The sequence below is a fragment of the Strigops habroptila genome, chromosome W, assembly GCF_004027225.2.
Source record: "Strigops habroptila isolate Jane chromosome W, bStrHab1.2.pri, whole genome shotgun sequence".
Taxonomy (NCBI): Eukaryota; Metazoa; Chordata; class Aves; order Psittaciformes; family Psittacidae; genus Strigops; species Strigops habroptila.
Window position 1 is genome coordinate 31,071,684 of NC_044301.2, and position 18,581 is coordinate 31,090,264.

General features: G+C 43.0%; 1 protein-coding gene across 1 annotated transcript in view; it reads left to right on the forward strand.

The window, feature by feature from the left end:
- The first annotated feature begins 1,068 nt into the window (after positions 1-1,068).
- LOC115619003 (protein mono-ADP-ribosyltransferase PARP8-like) overlaps positions 1,069-18,581 on the forward strand; it is a 100,742-nt gene continuing 83,229 nt past the window's right edge. Inside the window, exons 1-3 of the mRNA XM_030511020.1 lie at positions 1,069-1,195; positions 9,228-9,317; positions 10,590-10,660. Of these exons, the coding sequence (XP_030366880.1) occupies positions 1,069-1,195; positions 9,228-9,317; positions 10,590-10,660 (288 nt within the window). The remainder of the gene's footprint in view (positions 1,196-9,227; positions 9,318-10,589; positions 10,661-18,581) is intronic.

An 18,581-nucleotide genomic window follows, 5' to 3' on the forward strand; every position in this document is an offset into this window, starting at 1 on the left:
AGCAAGGCATAAGGAAGGGATGGAATACATAATCTCTGAATTTTTTTTTGTTGTTGTAGATTTGCTGGTAAAGAAGCTGAGATAAGGCTAAACCTTCACTTTTTTTTAAGTCATTGAGAGTTTTGCCAATTGAATTTCATGGGGCCAGTATTTCTCTGTGTTTTTTGAAAAGTATGTACCAATTTTGAGTGCCTTAGCGTGAATTGTATTTTACCCCTTTGTCAAAGGTATTTGCATGCTGGCCTCATAAAAGGTGCTTAGGTAGCCAAATCCCTTTTAAGATAACTACATTTCTATAGAAATCCATGATAAAATGGACAAATGGACCATTGTAAGGTCTTTTTTTAATATTTACATGGAATTTTCCTGCCTTTAAAAAATCAAAGGGACTCGGTGAGTACTTAGGTAACTGAGCAGACCATCATGGCCATTTGTCCTGCTCTCAGCAGTGAGTGTAGTGAACATCTCACTGGGTGGTAGAGAAAGCACATGTGGGCTGAGCTGGAGGACTGGGACAGTATGTTTGTATGTCCATTTTCTCATGAAACAGATTCAGGTAATCCATGTAGTGAAGCTACTCTTTAGTGTGACTATGGTTCTTTCAAATTTGATTTGAACTCAGCTTGACAGAGAGGTAGAGGTGTCAAATAAGATTGCCACATCTGTTATAAATATGGGAGTTTGATGAAAAGAAGGAGTCCAAAACACTATATAGAACCTTTGCTGAGACTTAATAGGAACATACAGAAGTACTACTGAACCTTCAGTAAACCCCAGAAACAGATGCAGATAAAAGTGGGCTTCTGGGCTTTTCTAGTTCTGGCGTTCAAAGAGCAACATTTTTCTTTTAAGCATAAGTACAGACATTGTCAAATATTACTCTAAAGTGAATATAATGCAGTCTCGATACTTTTTTAAGAAGGTTGAAATAGGGATGTGCCAATTTAGCAAAGTAAGCTTTCAGAATGGGCATGGCACCTATTTTTTTAGCTGCACACGTCAAAAGCCATCAAAACAGATGTTACTTTCTGTCCTGGAAACTGTCAAGAACCTATAAATAAACATAAAATGATACGGGAGCAAGAAACGAATCTTATGCCAGCAGTTAATGTTGTCATTATTAATTCTGTTGTTTCTTTTTTTTTTAATTTTTACAGTGTATCCTATTCAGTGCATGTCTCTGAGGATTACCCAGGTACAGTGCAACATTCTTGTCCATGGCACTTGTATGCATGTTACTGCAATTTGCAATATTCAAATGAGAATATTTGAAAGGGTGTTAATATCTTCCAGGTGCATCCTTGTGCTAATCATTTTCCATTAGTTAGATTATTTTCATATTAATTTCTCCTTTTCAGGCATCATTTATCAACTGGGTCAGGTTGAGAAAACCTGGTTCACAAGCTTACAGAGACCAGAGCTTGTGTTGCTTTTCATGTCTGGAGCCAACAGTGATAATAGTGAGAAATTGCTCAATTTGGCATGGTAGGTAAAGCTTGATCTTTCAAGAGGCTGCACAGTCTGGCACAGGGCCAGCAAAGCACTTCTGTGATAGATCTTACTAAGACTACTCACATTCTTAAAGTTAAGCCTGTGGACTGTGCATTGATGCTTCTCAAGGTCTGTTGCAGCCAAGGGTTTGTGTATGGGTATATGTCTTTAATATAATGAGCTTGCAAAGCTGTTCCCAGCTGCTCAGTCCTGCTTCCCAGTCATACTCTGAGCTGGGTTGGCAAAAGCATTTGTGTTACCTTGTGGCCAACCCAGACAAGGGGAATTATCCATATGAAAGACAACCAGGAAAGAGCAAAAGCTAGTTTTCAGCTAGCTTGTTTCCCTCATTTCCTTCACAAAGAGACAGCACAGATACTTCAGGTGGCACAGAGGTTAGCAGAAGCAGAAGGAAGTGAGGATGAGGGCAGACAGGCACTGTGCAAGTAGAGGTATATGGTAGTACTGTTGAATTGCACCATATTGTGTATTTTGCACGTGGGAGTATTTAACAGTGTAAGTACCATGAATGATATGAAACCCTCTGGCCTTTTTTTATCATTATCTGTAACACCTCTGTAATATTTCTAAAAGAAATATTTCTTGTTTCTTTTAGAATCTCTAAAGAAGTGAGGCTTTAATCTTCTTCACTGATAAGCAGGAGTAGACTATGTCTGTTCAAAACACCAGTGATTAAAGTAAATGTAGAGAGAAATCAGCATCAGCAGTGATGCTAAATACAATGGATTATGTGAAAGAATGCTCACAACCTTTGTGAGAGATAATTTTTTCACCAGCAAAACTGGAGGAAAAACTGCTACTAACAATAATCTATTAAACATGTAGTAAGCAGAGAAACTGAGATTCATCACAGTCATGCCAGTGATAAATTGATTCACTGATTACTCCGTTGACCTGACAATGAAAAGAGGGACAAATAGTTAAAAAAAAAAAAAATCTGCATCATATTTTATTAACAGTTTGTTTTATTAAATGTGAGTAATGGATTTATTAATTTGAGGGATTAAGCTATTATGAAGGCACTGAACTTGATCTCTATGAACCCCTAAACTAAATGGCAAGCTGGAACATTGAACCAGCAGTTACTCCCACAGCACGTAAGATCTCATCTCCTGGCAAACTTCTGACTGACAGACCTCAAACTTCCCTTACAGATGCTGTTTGCAGCATGCCCTGATGGTCTACAAGCCTGAATGACTTCGGTGGCTCTAAAACCTCTTGAATATTCTCTGTCATCACCCCATATATTTTAAAGCCAGATAGAACTATAGCTAACTTGGTGAGAGGAGGTAAACCAGCTGTGCATGTTTTGTGATTAAAAATCTAACCCTCCAAGCCTTTGGAAGAGCTGATTTCATTCATATCTCAAGCTTTTGAAGTATGTATGTTTGCCTTGTCGTGGTTTAAACCCAGTTGGCAACTAAGTACCACGCAGCCACTTGCTCACTTTCCCCCTTCTCCCCCAATAAGGTAATTTATTTGAGTGGTGCAGTGGTAGAAACAGCTCAAGCTGGGTGCCTCCAGAGAGGGACACAGAACAAAGAAATCCTTGGGCCTTTATACCCTTACAATCTATGCACCCGTTCTTCATAGGCTTTTCATGTGCCTTGCATGCACCTCTTGGTCCAATGGTGATTTTTGGTCTGGGGTCTTCTTGTTCCTTATTAGATTCTTTCTCTGGCTCCAGACTGGTCATTATCTGTTTCTTATCTGTATCGGTTACATCTTCTGCTGGTAGTCCAGGCTTCCTTATCTTCCAGTTTGCACTGGCCTCAGGGCCTCCCTTCAGTAACCGAGCAACAATTCAAGTGTTCAAGGCTTGTGGCCTAAGGCTCCAACAGCTTTAGTTACTTATGCTAAGGGAAACTATTCACACAAACATACAGGTAAAAAAAATCAGCTAACTTAATTTGCAACAAGAAGGCTGTCAGAGTTGATCATCAGATAAATTGCTAATGTATGCAATAAATATATGAAAATAAAAGATATTAAGTTATCATACAAATGATGTTCATTTTGCCAAAAGTGATACCACCACAAGTAAATTTTAGACATTATAAGAGTTTGGGTACTGCGTATACTTGAGCTCCAGGCATTGTTATGTATGCAGCATCACTGCTTTGGCACTGATAACAGTGTGTAGCTATCACTGAATTGCTTTATAAAGCATCAAAAGATTACAAACAGCTGAATGTTAAATCATACCTATGGGAACTGTAATATGACATGACAACTTTCAATAATGAAAGGTGTTTGAATATTTCATAATTATGAGTGAAAGCTAAAAATATGCTCACAGATCAGTAGAAAAAAAAATCTTGTTACTTTCATAGGCAGTTCAGCAATTTATGTAGAATAAGCTTCTGCAGATACTACATAAAAACTTGCTGCTCCTTGTTTGTTGTTACTCAACAGTTGGCTGTTGAAAAAAAAAAATCACAGCCTAATCTCCACATTTTTTAAGAAAGTTTGGAATAGACTTTCCATATTTATATCCATACCTAACGTTTTTAATAGGTGGGAGGAAAAATTTTTCATAGAATCATAGAATCATAGAATAGTTAGGGTTGGAAAGGACCTTAAGATCATCTAGTTCCAACCCCCTTGCCATGGGCAGGGACAACTCGCACTAAACTGTGGTGTATTGAAGGCATGGACTCAGGTCAGTGAGGATGCTGAGGCAAACTATTACAATCAAACCCCTTTTATACCCTCATTCGGTACTTTCCTAACATGCCTGGGCATGCCACGCTTAATCTCATTGGATTCTGTGAAAATCCCATAGGTTAAACACGCGTACAATAGTCCAATCACAATGCTGAACACGCGCTGTTCGTGCGGCAACAGTTCAGTCTTCTTTCTTCACATCTGGCCTTCAATTAAAATTTCTTGTTACACTCCCTATTTTCAACATCCTGGCTTATCTGTTTCCCAAGGCTTATTTGGTATCAGGGCCTCATAGCTTGTATTCAGAGTGTTACTCAAGCTCATCATGCAGATCCCGTTGCCTTCACCTCCCACATCTCCCCCTTTTTTGTTTTGTACATCTACTATCAATGCCTGTTTGAGGGCTTGATCAATAAGAGATTGCATGCGTTTCATTAAGCAAGGAATACAAATTAATAGGCTAATAAACACTAACAAAACAAGAGCTCCTAATACAATCAATTTTTTTACCCATTCTCTTATTCCAGCAAATAAACCTGAAAAAGGGTTCCAGTCATCCTTAACTTGAAGTTTTCCTGTGAGTTCTTCAAGAGTTTGTATACTTTTGTGAACCGATTCAGAGTGGTCTGAAAGGTTCATGCAACATAGACCTTCAAAGTCCTCACACCTATGACCATGGGCAAGGAGAAGAAAATCTATGGCAGCCTGATTTTGCAAGGTTGCATGTCTTACAGAATCTATATCAAGGAGGAGACTGGAAAGAGCATTAGATGTGGCATTTGTTTGCTTTGCAAGCCAACATCCTAATTTGTTTAGAGTTGCAAGAGCTTGTGCAGTGGCTACTCCTGGTGTAAAAAAGGACGCTGAGATTATCTCTGCAGAACTCCAGAACGTAGCCGTGTCTTTGCAGTTGGGAGTAAAAGCATGAGCAGATCTTTTTAACCTGCGGAGATGGTGGAATTTAATATAATTCAGTATTATAGAAATATTTGGGGTTAACATTGTTAATCTGCCTAGACTACAAGGGCCTCCTCGTAGGTGAGAAGGGATACCAGGCCATGCTCAATCTCCACAGATTAGAAAGACGCCTCAGGGAAGCGATATAGGACTATTAGAGGAGAGAGAACTGTTAACAGACGTATGATTACACCATATAGAAGCATTTCAATAGACAGACAAAGAAGAGTTAACAATTTGAATTAATGATTGATTCTGACCTGTATAATTAAAATACAAACATTCATCCATTCTAACAGAACCTAACAAATCAATTTTTTGAGGTTCAAAAAATTAAGAACATTCATAGGGTGTGTATCCCTCACTCCCCCTTTTTTGTTTTGTTAGCATAGTCTTGAGGGTGCCATGCGCACGCTCAACAATTGCTTGGCCCATGGGAGAGTGTGGGATATCTGTTGTTAGAAAAGTGCTAAGGTAGTTTTGGCTGTATATCCAGGTCCATTATCAGTTTTTACTCTTTTTTTTTCCTCTTTTTTTTTTTCATGCACCGAATCACTTTATTGCCTATTGCTCTAGCTTTTATACCATTCTAGCAAAAGCTATCTTTAGCCTATTGCTCTAACTCTTATATACCAAGCTATTTTATCACATCATGTTTAGTTCCTGGTTTACAGTTTTGTTTTTTCAACATTCTTCGTCATTTCACAAACAGTCCCAAAATAACCAGTTCTTTATTTTTCTGTTCTCCAGCTCCTGTCCAGCTAGGTTGCTCTGCTTAATCACACAGTGTACTTTGCTTCTTCTTTAACTCTTTCTTCTCCGGCCAAGTAGTTATTTCTCTTTGGCAATAATCAAATAGTTTCTATCCTCTCCCACATAGTGTATTGCATGTCCGTCATTATCAAACGAAACAACGTTTTAAAATCATTTGGGGTAAATACACAAGTATCACAGAGAGACTGTATCAAATGAGTTGTATACGGAGCCCCAAGTCCATGGTCCGTCACTGTTCATCTGATATCTTTGATAAGAGCATACGAGAGACCTTCCCATCGCGGATCTTGATCAGGCATATACATCACAGGGAAAGCACACAGTACATCCGCATCCCCCGCTCGTCTTGCTTCTCCCTTTACAGCTGCCCATTTATCATGAGGGTCTGGGGGATATAAATCAGGCTCCTTTTCTGGATCAATAATCCCTGGGTCAAAAGGGTCATCCAGGTCATCATAGGAATTATCAGGAGGCAGAACCACAGGAGCAGCAGCAACAGGCTGAGTTTTTGGTCTTACGGCAGAGTCCACCAAAGAGGGGGGCGGAGGAGGAGCCGAAAGTGCCGCTTCTACTTCCTTTGATTGTGAGCCGACATGAGCTTTTAAAGCTTCAAAAATAGTTCACCAAGGGGTCAGTAAAGTGGCGGCAACCTTATCATTTTTTGTGGTGCAGTCCCACAGATTAACGCCAATTTTATCCCAAATCTCCAGGGCATAAATATTAGTGGAATTAATAGATGGGTCAGCTTTTGATGCCCATAGAAGAACACGTTTCAATTCTTCCTCATCTATTTTCTTCACATACTTCTTAAGAATATTAGTAAAGACTTGTAAAACACTTCTTTGTTCTTTTCTTAAAGCAGTCCCCATAGTTCTCAGCCGCTTACCCTTGTCCTCCGATAGGTAATAGAGTGCTCTGGATATGCTTCCTTTCAGCGTTTAGTCCCGTAGTTTGGCTGACCTACGCCACCGGATAGACAGCTAGTCGTTAAGCCTGACGTTTGGGTGCCATTTGTGGCGTATTGAAGGCACGGACTCAGGTCAGTGAGGATGCTGAGACAAACTTTATTACAATCAAACCCCTTTGAAACCCTCATTCGGTACTTTCCTAACATGCCTGAGCATGCCACACTTAATCTCATTGGATTCTGTGAAAATCCCATAGGTTAAACATGTGTACAATAGTCCAATCACAATGCTGATCACGCGCTGTTCATGCGGCAACAGTTCAGTCTTCTTTCTTCACATCTGGCCTTCAATTAAAATTTCTTGTTACACTCCCTATTTTCAACATCCTGGCTTATCTGTTTCCCAAGGCTTATTTGGTATCAGGGCCTCATAGCTTGTATTCAGAGTGTTACTCAAGCTCATCATGCAGATCCCGTTGCCTTCACCTCCCACACTAAACCATGTCACTCAGGACTCCATCCAACCTGGCCTTGAACACTGCCAGGGATGGAGCATTCACAACTTCCTTGGGCAACCCATTCCGGTGCTTCACCACCCTCACAGCAAAGAACTTCTTCCTTATATCTAACCTAAACTTCCCCTGTTTAAGCTTAAACCTGTTACCCCTTGTCCTACCAGTACAGTCCCTAAGGAAGAGTCCCTCCCCAGCATCCTTACAGACCCCCTTCAGATACTGGAAGGCTGCTATGAGGTCTCCACGCAGCCTTCTCTTCTCCAGGCTGAGCAGCCCCAACTTTCTTAGCCTGTCTTCATACAGGAGGTGCTCCAGCCCCCTTATCATCCTCGTGGCCCTCCTCTGGACTTGCTCCAACAGCTCCATGTCCTTTTTATGTTGAGGACACCAGAACTGTACACAGTACTCCAAGTGGGGTCTCATGAGAGCAGAGTAGAGGGGCAGGATCACCTCCTTCGACCTGCTGGTCACGCTTCTTTTGATGCAGCCCAGGATACAGTTGGCTTTGTAGGCTGCGAGCGCACACTGCCGGCTCATGTTAAGCTTCTTGTCGACCAACACCCCCAAGTCCTTCTCTGCAGAGCTGCTCTGAATCTCTTCTCTGCCCAACCTGTAGCTGTGCCTGGGATTGCCCTGACCCAGGTGGAGGACCTTGCACGTGGCTTGGTTGAACTTCATAAGGTTGGCATCGGCCCACCTCACAAGCGTGTCAAGGTCCCTCTGGATGGCATCCCTTCCCTCTAGTGTATCAACCACACCACACAGCTTGGTGTCGTCAGCAAACTTGCTGAGGGTGCACTCAATCCCACTGTCCATGTCATCAACAAAGATGTTGAACAAGATCGGTCCCAACACCGATCCCTGAGGGACACCGCTCGTTACTGGTCTCCAACTGGACGTTGAGCCGTTGACCACAGCTCTTTGCATGCGGCCATCCAGTCAATTCTTTATCCACTGAGTGGTCCATCTATCAAATCGATGTCTCTCCAATTTCGAGACAAGGATGTCATGTGGGACAGTGTCGAACGCTTTGCACGAGTCCAGGTAGATGACATCAACTGCTCTGCCCCTGTCCATCAGTTCCATAGCCCCATCATAGAAGGCCACCAAATTGATCAGGCAGGATTTCCCCTTAGTGAAGCCATGTTGGCTGTCACCAACCACCTTGTTGTTTTTCATGTGCCTTTGCATGCTTTCCAGGAGAATCTGCTCCATGATCTTGACAGGCACAGAGGTGAGACTGACTGGTCTGTAGTTCCCGGGGTCTTCCATTTTCCCCTTCTTGAAAATGGGGGTTGTATTTCCCTTTTTCCAGTCATTGGGAACTTCACCTGACTGCCATGATTTTTCTTCCTGAATTAGGTACAAGAAGCATTATCCACTGATTAGAAGATACTTTAAACATCCTTTATGTGACTAGGCAAAATGAGGCACAGGTATTTTGCATAATGGGCTGTTAATGCGCCTTCTCTGCACACCAGAGCTAGCTTGAGTTTTAGTGTCAGGCATGACAAAAAGGATAGAACAAGTCTTCACTTTGGAAAGGTTGGCTCAAACCCCTATAAGCCTTGTGGGACATTTCCGAGCAGTGTTTGGTGTGATTCATGAAAGCCGTGACATCAGACTCCAAGGGTTTGCTTTTGTAAAATTTGGATCCAAATATTCCATCCTTTTGTTATTTTTCTTTTCATTAGCAATCTCAGCAGAAAACAAAACAAAACAAAAACAAAACCAAAACCAACCAAACAAACAAAAACCCCACACCAGGAAAATGATAATGCTGAGCTTCCCTAATCACATGGGAAGTGGTTCCTTATGGTACAAGGGTGGGATGGGTAATATGGGCCGGCAGAGCACAATTGGACTTCACCATGCATGGTATTTTTCTTTTGTAGATAACACTTACGTTTCCAGTTCTGATAATGATGAAGATGTGTCAGTTACAACAGAGCCAATTCCTGTAATTTTCCACCAAATCACTACAGGTAATCTTATGTCCTGAGTGTTTTATGAAGTTCATATTTGTGAGGAAAGACGAGACATTGCCTGTACTTGGAGATATGTTAATGTGTGTACAGTTTGCTATTTTCCTCACAGTCTTGCTGTAGTAAATTGTCCTACATTTCAAAATATTTCTTTGGTGTTCAACACAATTGTGTAAGCAGAATGTATTTTATTCTTTTAATGTCTTGCAGTCTGTGCTAAAGCAATTCTCCTTGAATACAGTTAGAGGTGCTTAATACTTCCCAATTATAAGTTTTCATGCTCGCTTCCTTAAAACTTCACTAAATGTTCACTATTGGGGATGAAACAGTCTATAACTACCATTGCCTCGGGTGAATTATTTCAGGAAATTTCAAACAAAATGGTTCTGCTCTTTCACTAAATGAGACTATTTATTTTTTTTCCCCTGATTTTGGGAACCTCTTCATTTGAAATTATTTTCTTACTCTCAAAAAGTATTTGATGCTTTTCAGACATCTAGGCACATTTATACAATATATAATCAAGATTTGTGCATATTCCATAAAGATTTTTTAGATTTTAGCAGCCAAATTCCCTAATGATTTCAGGCTGCTTGAGAAACTGCATAGAGCAGTCTTAATTCTGGCAATTCTTCAGATAGGAACACTTGACTTTGCAGCCTTTTTATTATTATTACAATACTTTAGGGCTTTTTTTTGTGTAACACAGAATTACTTTGAATTCCACTGAAAAACCAATATGATCTTCAGTCCCTGATCTCATTTATACTGTTGTAAATTAAAAATAATTTTATTGAAGTCAGTGGAGTGGCACCCAAATAAAAACTGGCCATTATAGTCAGAAGTTTAAGATAAATTTTACTTGCAAATATTTCTGTAATTTAAAAAGAAATAAAGCCTGTCAGTTAAAATAGAATAAACCCCTATATTTTATATAGAAGATGATTTGATTTAATTTTGCTGAGGGATTTTGATGTTTTGTTCTTTTATAAAGTATGCTAAATTAATGAATGACACTGAAGTGTAAATTACAGATTGGGAAAAACAAATCTAGATGGACCAGCTGAGTTTCATTTCAAGGTTAAAAATATGAGTCTTCTGAAATGTTGGGGCTTCTTAATTTTAGACTGTTGTATTGTAAACTCTTTGGTGCTTTTCATATCTGTAACTTTTTGTTCCTTATTTGTTCTACTACTCCAAGTATTTCAAGTCTGCATGTGCAAAATTATTTCACATTTTTCATGTGTTCCTTATTTTCCCATTTCTTTTTAGAATTAAGAAAAACCAGTGATGTCAACTATTGCTTATCCATAAAATCAAAATTCCAGAGGGAAACTGTAGAGGTATGTATTTCTTGTATGTATATTTTAGCAAGTTGTTTTAAGAAACAACAGAAAATACTAAAAAATTAATATTTACCATAGATTTCTTGTCAAATCTATGCTTGCCTAAACTGTAGGTTTACACGTTTTATAAGGTGAGTGTATTTCTCTGGGTTTCATACGTGGATTAACCAGTGAATCACTTGGGACAGGAATGCTCCCATCCTAGGAGATATGGTTTTGATATTTGTCTGTCCTTGTTGTGGTTTAAACCCAGCTGACAACTAAGTACCATGCAGCCACTTACTCACCGTCCCCCTTTTCCCCCCCCCACCCCCAGGTGGGATGGGGAGGAGAATCAAAAGAATGTAAAACCTGCAGGTTGAGATAGGAACAGTTTCATAACTAAAGTACAATATAATATTATTACTACTACTACTAATAATAAGGGAAATAACAAGGGGAGAATATAAAAAGCAAAAGGGGAAAGGAAAAAAAACCCAATAAACAGCACTGATGCACAATACAATTGCTCACCACCTGCCGACCAATACCGAGCAGCGATTGTCCCTTCCAGGTAACTCCCCACACGTTATATACCAAGCATGATATGCTGTGGTATGGAATACCCCTTTGGCTAGTTTGGGTCAGGTGTCCTGTCTCTGCTTCCTCCTGGCTTCTTGTGCCCCTCCTCACTGGCAGAGCATGAGAGACTGAAAAGTCCTTGATCAGGGTAAGTGCTACTTATCAACAATTAAAACATTGGTGTGTTATCAGCATTATTCTGACTAAAGCCAGAACACAGCACTTCACCAGCTACTAGGAAGAAAATTAACTCTATCCCAGCTGAAACCAGGACAGCCCTAAAAATACAGCTCTTCTGGAGAAATAGATCATGATGCCATTACCTTTTAACCCAGTCTTGCACACAGGACCACATCCCATTCATTAGCTCATTGCTTCTTCATGTTGCCTACAGCAGTCCTGCTGGAGTCTCTGGACCTCTGCATGACTCTATTCACCATAAGTAGCATCTGGAGTATTAAGGCCTTACAGTCATAGTTGTATTATTTGTGCTGTACCTCTGGCATGGGTCTCTGACCAGTCTCATTGAGACATTATCTCAAAAAAGAAGTGGCACTAATGTAAGGTATACAGGGGTTGACATGGGTTATGAAAGTACCACATAGGCTCCCACCACAAGCAAGAAACTGTGCACTCTATCAAGAATTTAAGTGCTTGACTTAAAGGTAAGGGTGGTAGCTTTGTTTGGAATACTTGTTTCTTGACTACTACTTTTTAGGCTCTGATCTGTATTTAATCCTGGAAAAGACAGATAAACATGTTCAGATACAATAATGGGTATGGTTGGGTTTTTTGTAGATGAAACCTGTTTTGATGTATAAAGCTGCATGGAAATATTTTGCTTTGGCAAAATATTTGCTATTCCATGCTCTGTAAACATTAGAAATTCAAGCGCAGTGAGAATTTACCCTTTTGATTAAAAGCCTGAGATACAGTTAGCTTCTATGGGACAGAGTTTGAGCTTTCTTTATTTTTCCATTTGAATGAGGTTCTTAAAGTGAAAGTACTGCAAAAAGCCTTTAAAGAAAAGACTGAACAATTTCTGTTATCTAGACAGAGGTTTTGGTTAGGAAAACTCTGGATTGTCACTATTTTAGTGTGGGTTTCTCTGCTTTGTGTTGGTTTTTTGTTCAGTTCAGTCCCCTTTTAACACAGACTTCCCCTTGAGCTAAGGTTATTATAAAACAAAGAAGACTGAAGTCAGTGTTTCTTTTTAGTGCAGTAGAAGCAGTAATTATTTTTATGCCTTGTCTTACAAAATTGCCATGAAATTGGCTGAAATACAATTTTGTTCTATGTATACTGTAGTGGTTTAAGCCCAACCGGTAACTCGGAACCACGCAGCCGCTCGCTCACTCCCCCCCTTCTTCCTCCCCCCGCTCCTGGAGGGATGGGGAGGAGAATCGAAAGAATGTAACTCCCACGGGTTGAGATAAGAGCAGTCCTGCAACTAAGGTATAATACAAAACCACTACTGCTACCACCAATGATAATAATGATAAGGGAAATAACAACGGGAGAGGATACAATTGCTCACCACCCGCCGACTGATACCCAGCCTGACCCGAGCAGTGATCTGGGCCTTCCGGGTAACTCCCCCCGGTTTATATACTGGGCATGATGTGCTGTGGTATGGAATACCCCTTTGGCTAGTTTGGGTCAGGTGTCCTGTCTCTGCTTCCTCCTGGCTTCCCCTCCTCCCTGGAAGAGCATGAGACTGAGAAAGTCCTTGGTCGAGTAAACATTACTTAGCAACAACTAAAACCATGGGTGTTACCAGCGCTGTTCCCAGGCTGAAAGTCAAAAACAACACAGCACTGCACCAGCTACTAAGAAGGAGAAAAATTACTGCTTTAGCTGAACCCAGGACAGTATCCACCCCTTATTCCATACCATTCACGTCATGCTCAGATCCCACATCTCTCAGCACATCCATCGCCCCTGTCCCATATATACACATATATATACACCCACACCCACACACAAAGAGAAAGATATCATTCTCTAGTCCATAGACCAATCCCTATAAAATTGCTGAATTCATCCAGTCCATGATGTCAGGCTCCATCTCTTGTAATAGTCTTTCAGGGCAGGAGGGACAGTGTGTAGTGTTGGGTTGTTGCCTGCTGATGGTACCGCCAAACTCGTCTGGTCACTGCTGAGCTGGTCTGGTTTCCTCAAAATTCATTCTTTGTTGGGTTGATGATCAGTGTTTTGAGGGTTGTTCCCAGGCTGAAAATAAAAAACACAGCACTACACCAGCTACTAAGAAGGAGAAAAAATGACTGCTATAGCTGAACCCAGGTCAGTATCCACCCCTTATTCCAGACCATTAACGTCATGCTCAGATACCACATTTTTCAGCATACCATCGGTTTTGTCTCATATATATATATATGCACCCACACCCACATAAAAAGAGAGATATCATTCCTTAGCTTATGGACCAATCCCTCTACAGTTGCTGATTTAATCCAGCCCATGATGTCAGGCTCCATCTCTTGTAATAGTCTTTCAGGGCAGGAGGGACGGTGTGCAGTGCTGGGTTGTTGCCTGCTGATGACACCCCCAAACTCGTCTGGTCACTGCTGAGCTCATCTGGTTTCCTCAAAATTCATTCTTTGTTGAGGTGATGATCGGAGGGAAGTCAGGGTCAATTGCTGGCGACCTGAAGATATCTAGCTGGTGGGCTATAAAAGTGTTATAGAGCAGGCAACAGCGTACAATTGAGTTCATTGGCTGTTTTCCCCCAAAATCAAATCCCCTTGAGGTACACATCGGACTTCCCCATCTTCCTGCATTACCCACCAAGTATATCCAGGTCCCTGAGCAAAAGCAACCCCACGAGTGGGTTTGCCTTTACCTGAAGCAGGAATAACCCAGACTGTCTTCCCCAACAAATTCTTTATGTGCACCACAGGAACTTTATCCCCCTCTACAGTACGTAAAAGTTCTGATTGGGCTGGGCCAGCCCTGTTGGCAGATCCCCTAGTGTTGACCAACCAGGTGGCTTTTGGTAAATGTGTATCCCAGTGTTTGAAAGTCCCACCACCCATTGCTCTCAGTGTAGTTTTTAACAGCCCATTGTACCATTCGATTTTCCCAGAGGCTGGTGCATGGTAGGGGATGGGATATACCCACTCAATGCCATGCTCTTTGGCCCAAGTGTCTATAAGGTTGTTCCGGAAATGAGTCCCATTGTCTGACTCAGTTCTCTCTGGGGTGCCGTGTTGCCTCAAGACTTGTTTCTCAAGGCCCAGGATAGTGTTCTGGGAAGCAGCGAGGGGCACAGCGTATGTTTCCAGCCAGCCGGTGGTTGCTTCCACCATGGTAAGCACATGGCGCTTGCCTTGGCGGGTTGGTGGGAGTGTGATATAGGCAATATGCAAGGCCTCCCCATACTTATACTTCAGCCATTGTCCTCCATACCAGAGAGGGTTTAACCGTTTGGCTTGCTTAATTGCAGCATGTTTCACATTCGTGAATAACCTGGGCAATAGAGTCCATTGTTAAGTCCACCCCTCGATCACCAGCCCATCCATATGTTGCATCTCTGCCTTGATGGCCTGAGGTGTCATGGGCACACCAGGCTAAAAATAATTCACCCTTCTGTTGCCAATCTAAGACCATCTGAGCCACTTCAATCTTAGCAGCTTTATCCACTTGCTGGTTGTTCTGGTGTTCCTCAGTGGCCTGACTCTTGGGTACATGAGCATCTACGTGGCGTACCTTCACCACCAGGTTCTGCACCCGAGCAGCGATATCTTGCCACAATGCAGCAGCCCAGATGGGTTTACTTCTGCATTGCCAGTTGCTCTGCTTCCATTGCTGCAACCACCCCCACAGGGCATTTGCCACCATCCATGAGTCAGTAGAGAGATAAAGTACTGGCCATTTTTCTCATTCAGCAATGTCCAAGGTCAGCTGGATGGCTTTCACCTCTGCAAACTGACTTGATTCACCCTCTCCTCCAGCACTTTCTGCGACTTCTTTCAGGGGACTCCACACAGCTGCCATCCATCTCCGATGCTTTCCCACAATACAGCAGGACCCATCAGTAAACAAGGCATATTGCTTTTCACTCTCTGACAGTTCATTCTATGGTGGGGCCTCTTCAGCACACGTCACCTTCTCTTCTGGTGACATCCCAAAATCTTTGCCCTCTGGCCAGTCCATGATGATTTCTTGAATTCCTGGACGACTGGGATTTCCTATTCGAGCTCATTATGTAAGTAGTGCGGCCCACTTACTCCATGTAGCGTCAGTTGCATGATGTGTAGAGGAGACCCTGCCTTTGAACATCCAGCCCAGCACAGGCAACCGGGGTGCCAGGAGGAGCTGCGCTTCAGTTCCAATCACTTCTGACGCAGCTCAAACCCCTTCATAGGCTGCCAGTATCTCTTTTTCAGTGGGAGTGTAGCTGGCCTCGGATCCTTTATATCCCCGACTCCAAAAGCCAAGGGGTCGACCTCGAGTCTCCCCTGGAGCTTTCTGCCAGAGGGTCCAGGTAGGACCATTCTCCCCAGCTGCGGTATAGAGCACATTTTTCACATCTGGCCCGGCCCGGACTGGTCCAAGGGCTACTGCATGAACTATTTCTCGTTTAATTTGTTCAAAGGCTTGTTGTTGCTCAGGGCCCCATTTGAAATCATTCTTCTTCTGGGTCACGTGATAGAGAGGGCTTACAATCAGACTGTAATTTGGGATGTGCGTTCTCCAGAACCCCACAACACCTAAGAAAGCTTGTGTTTCTTTCTTGTTAGTTGGTGGAGACATTGCTGTTATCTTGTTGATCACGTCTATGGGGATCTGGCGGCGTCCATCTTGCCATTTTATTCCCAAAAATTGAATCTCCTGTGCAGGTCCCTTGACCTCTACTCCGTTTTATGGCAAAACCGGCCTTCAGCAGGATTTGGATTATCTTCCTCCCTTTCTCAAAAGCTTCTTCTGCTGTATCACCCCACACGATGATGTCATCAATGTATTGCAGGTGTTCTGGAGCTTGCCCCTGTTCCAGTGCAGTCTGGATCAATCCATGGCAGATGGTAGGGCTGTGTTTCCACCCCTGGGGCAGTCGGTTCCAAGTGTACTGGACGCCCCTCCAAGTGAAAGCAAACTGTGGCCTGCATTCTGCTGCCAAAGGGATTGAGAAAAATGCATTGGCAATACCAATTGTGGCATACCACTTGGCTGCCTTTGACTCCAGTTCATATTGAAGTTCTAGCATGTCCGGTACGGCAGCACTCAATGGTGTTGTGACTTCATTCAGGCCACGATAGTCTACTGTTAGTCTCCACTCCCCATTAGACTTTTGCACTGGCCATATGGGGCTATTAAAGGGTGAGCGGGTCCTGCTGATCACTCCTTGGCTCTCCAGTCTGCGGATCAGCTTATGGATGGGAATCAAGGAGTCTCGGTTGGTGCGATATTGCCGCCGGTGCACTGTTGTGGTCGCAATTGGCACTTGTTGTTCTTTGACCTTCAGCAACCCCACAACAGAAGGATCCTCTGAGAGACCAGGCAAGGTGGACAGCTGCTTAATTTCCTCTGTTTCCAAGGCAGCAATACCAAAAGCCCGTCTATACCCTTTTGGGTCTTTGAAGTACCCTCTCCTGAGATAGTCTATGCCAAGGATGCATGGAGCCCCTGGACCAGTCACAATGGGGTGCTTTTGCCACTTCCTCCCAGTCAGGCTGATTTCAGCTTCAAGTACAGTTAACTGTTGGGATCCTCCTGTCACTCCAGAAATATAAATGGGTTCCAGCCCTTGATACCTTGATGGCATTAGGGTACACTGTGCACCGGTATCTACTAGAGCCTTATACTCCTGTGGGACTGATGTGCCAGGCCATCTGATCCACACAGTCCAGTAAACCCGATTATCCCTCTCCTCCTGGCTGGAGGCAGGGCCCCTCTAATAGTAATCACAAGATTGTCCTCTTACGTCTTGTAGAAAGGTATTAGTATTCCTTATCACGGGAGCGGGAGTAAAATCAGCTCTTCCACTCCATCTGGGAAACTGCTCACCAGAGACTGGAGCAGCAGCTTTCCTGGGAGGATCATCCTTGACCACTGTTCTCCTCTTCAGTTCACATACCCGTTGCTCCAGAACTGAGGTAGGTTTTCCATCCCACTTTCTCATGTCTTCTCCGTGATCCCTCAGGTAAAACCTTAGGGTGGCCCATGGCGTGTACCTCCTATATTTTCTTTCTCGAGCAGTAGGGCGCCTTCTGTTAATAGCTGAGACATGGGTTAGTACGCGTGGGGAGCTGGATAGATCAGATAAATCGTCTCTCAAGTGTTTGAACTCCTGGGACAGTTTTTCCACAGCTGAAATGATGGAAGAGGTGAGATTGTCTTCGAACTCTCGGAGTTGACGAATCAGGTCATCCACTGTTGGTGATACTGCGTCATTCCAGGTTATTGATGCCAATGTGTGGGCATATGATGATGGCGCACTCCGTGTAAGTTTCCGCCACATGGGTCGTGTACATTCGACTTCATCTGAATCTACGGATGTGTTCCTGGCATCTGGCCTACAATAGATCATCTCTAGAATGGCTGATTCCCTCAGGGACTGGATGCCTTTCTCTATCGTGGTCCAGTTGGCCGAGCGACTTATAATATCGTCTTTGCAGGGAAACCTTTCCTTCACAGCTGCCAGGACCCGCTTCCAAAGGCTGAGGGCTCGCTTCTCTCTTGCAATCGCTTTGTCAATTCCTCCTTCCCTAGCAAGTGATCCGAGCTGCTTGGCTTCCTTACCTTCTAGTTCGTGACCGTCGGCCCCATTGTCCCAGCATCGGAGCAACCAGGTGACAATGTGCTCCCCTGGAAGATGGGTGAAATCTTTTCGCATATTCTGCAGCTCGGTTGAGGTCCGGGGTCGAGAAGTGACCTCTTCTTCTTCTTCCTCTTCCTCTGATCCACGTAGTTGTAACTCTTGTTCAGATGATGTTCCGTGTAGTAATGGCATTGGGTCTTCATCTTTCTTCACTGCAGGGATTGCTCTTTGTGCCTCTCGTTTGCTTTTGCTTGCAGGGCAACAGACATTGTCACAAACTGGCCATTTGGTTTAGCTGCAGTGTTTGTCACTGTGGTTGGAGTGGCTGCAGTGTCTGCCACTAGAATTGGAGTGGTTGCAATGTCTATTGCCGGGGCTGGTGCAGCTGTTGTGCTTGGGAGCTGAGTAACACCAACAGCTGCATTGTCTGTTGCTGTTAAGGTTTGAGCACCTACTGTGCTTGTCACTGGGTTTGGTGTAGCTGCAGTGCTTGGAGTAGCCACATTGACTGTTGATGTCGGGGTTTGAGCAGCTACTGTGCTTGTCACTGGGGTTGGTGTAGCTGCAGTGCTTGGG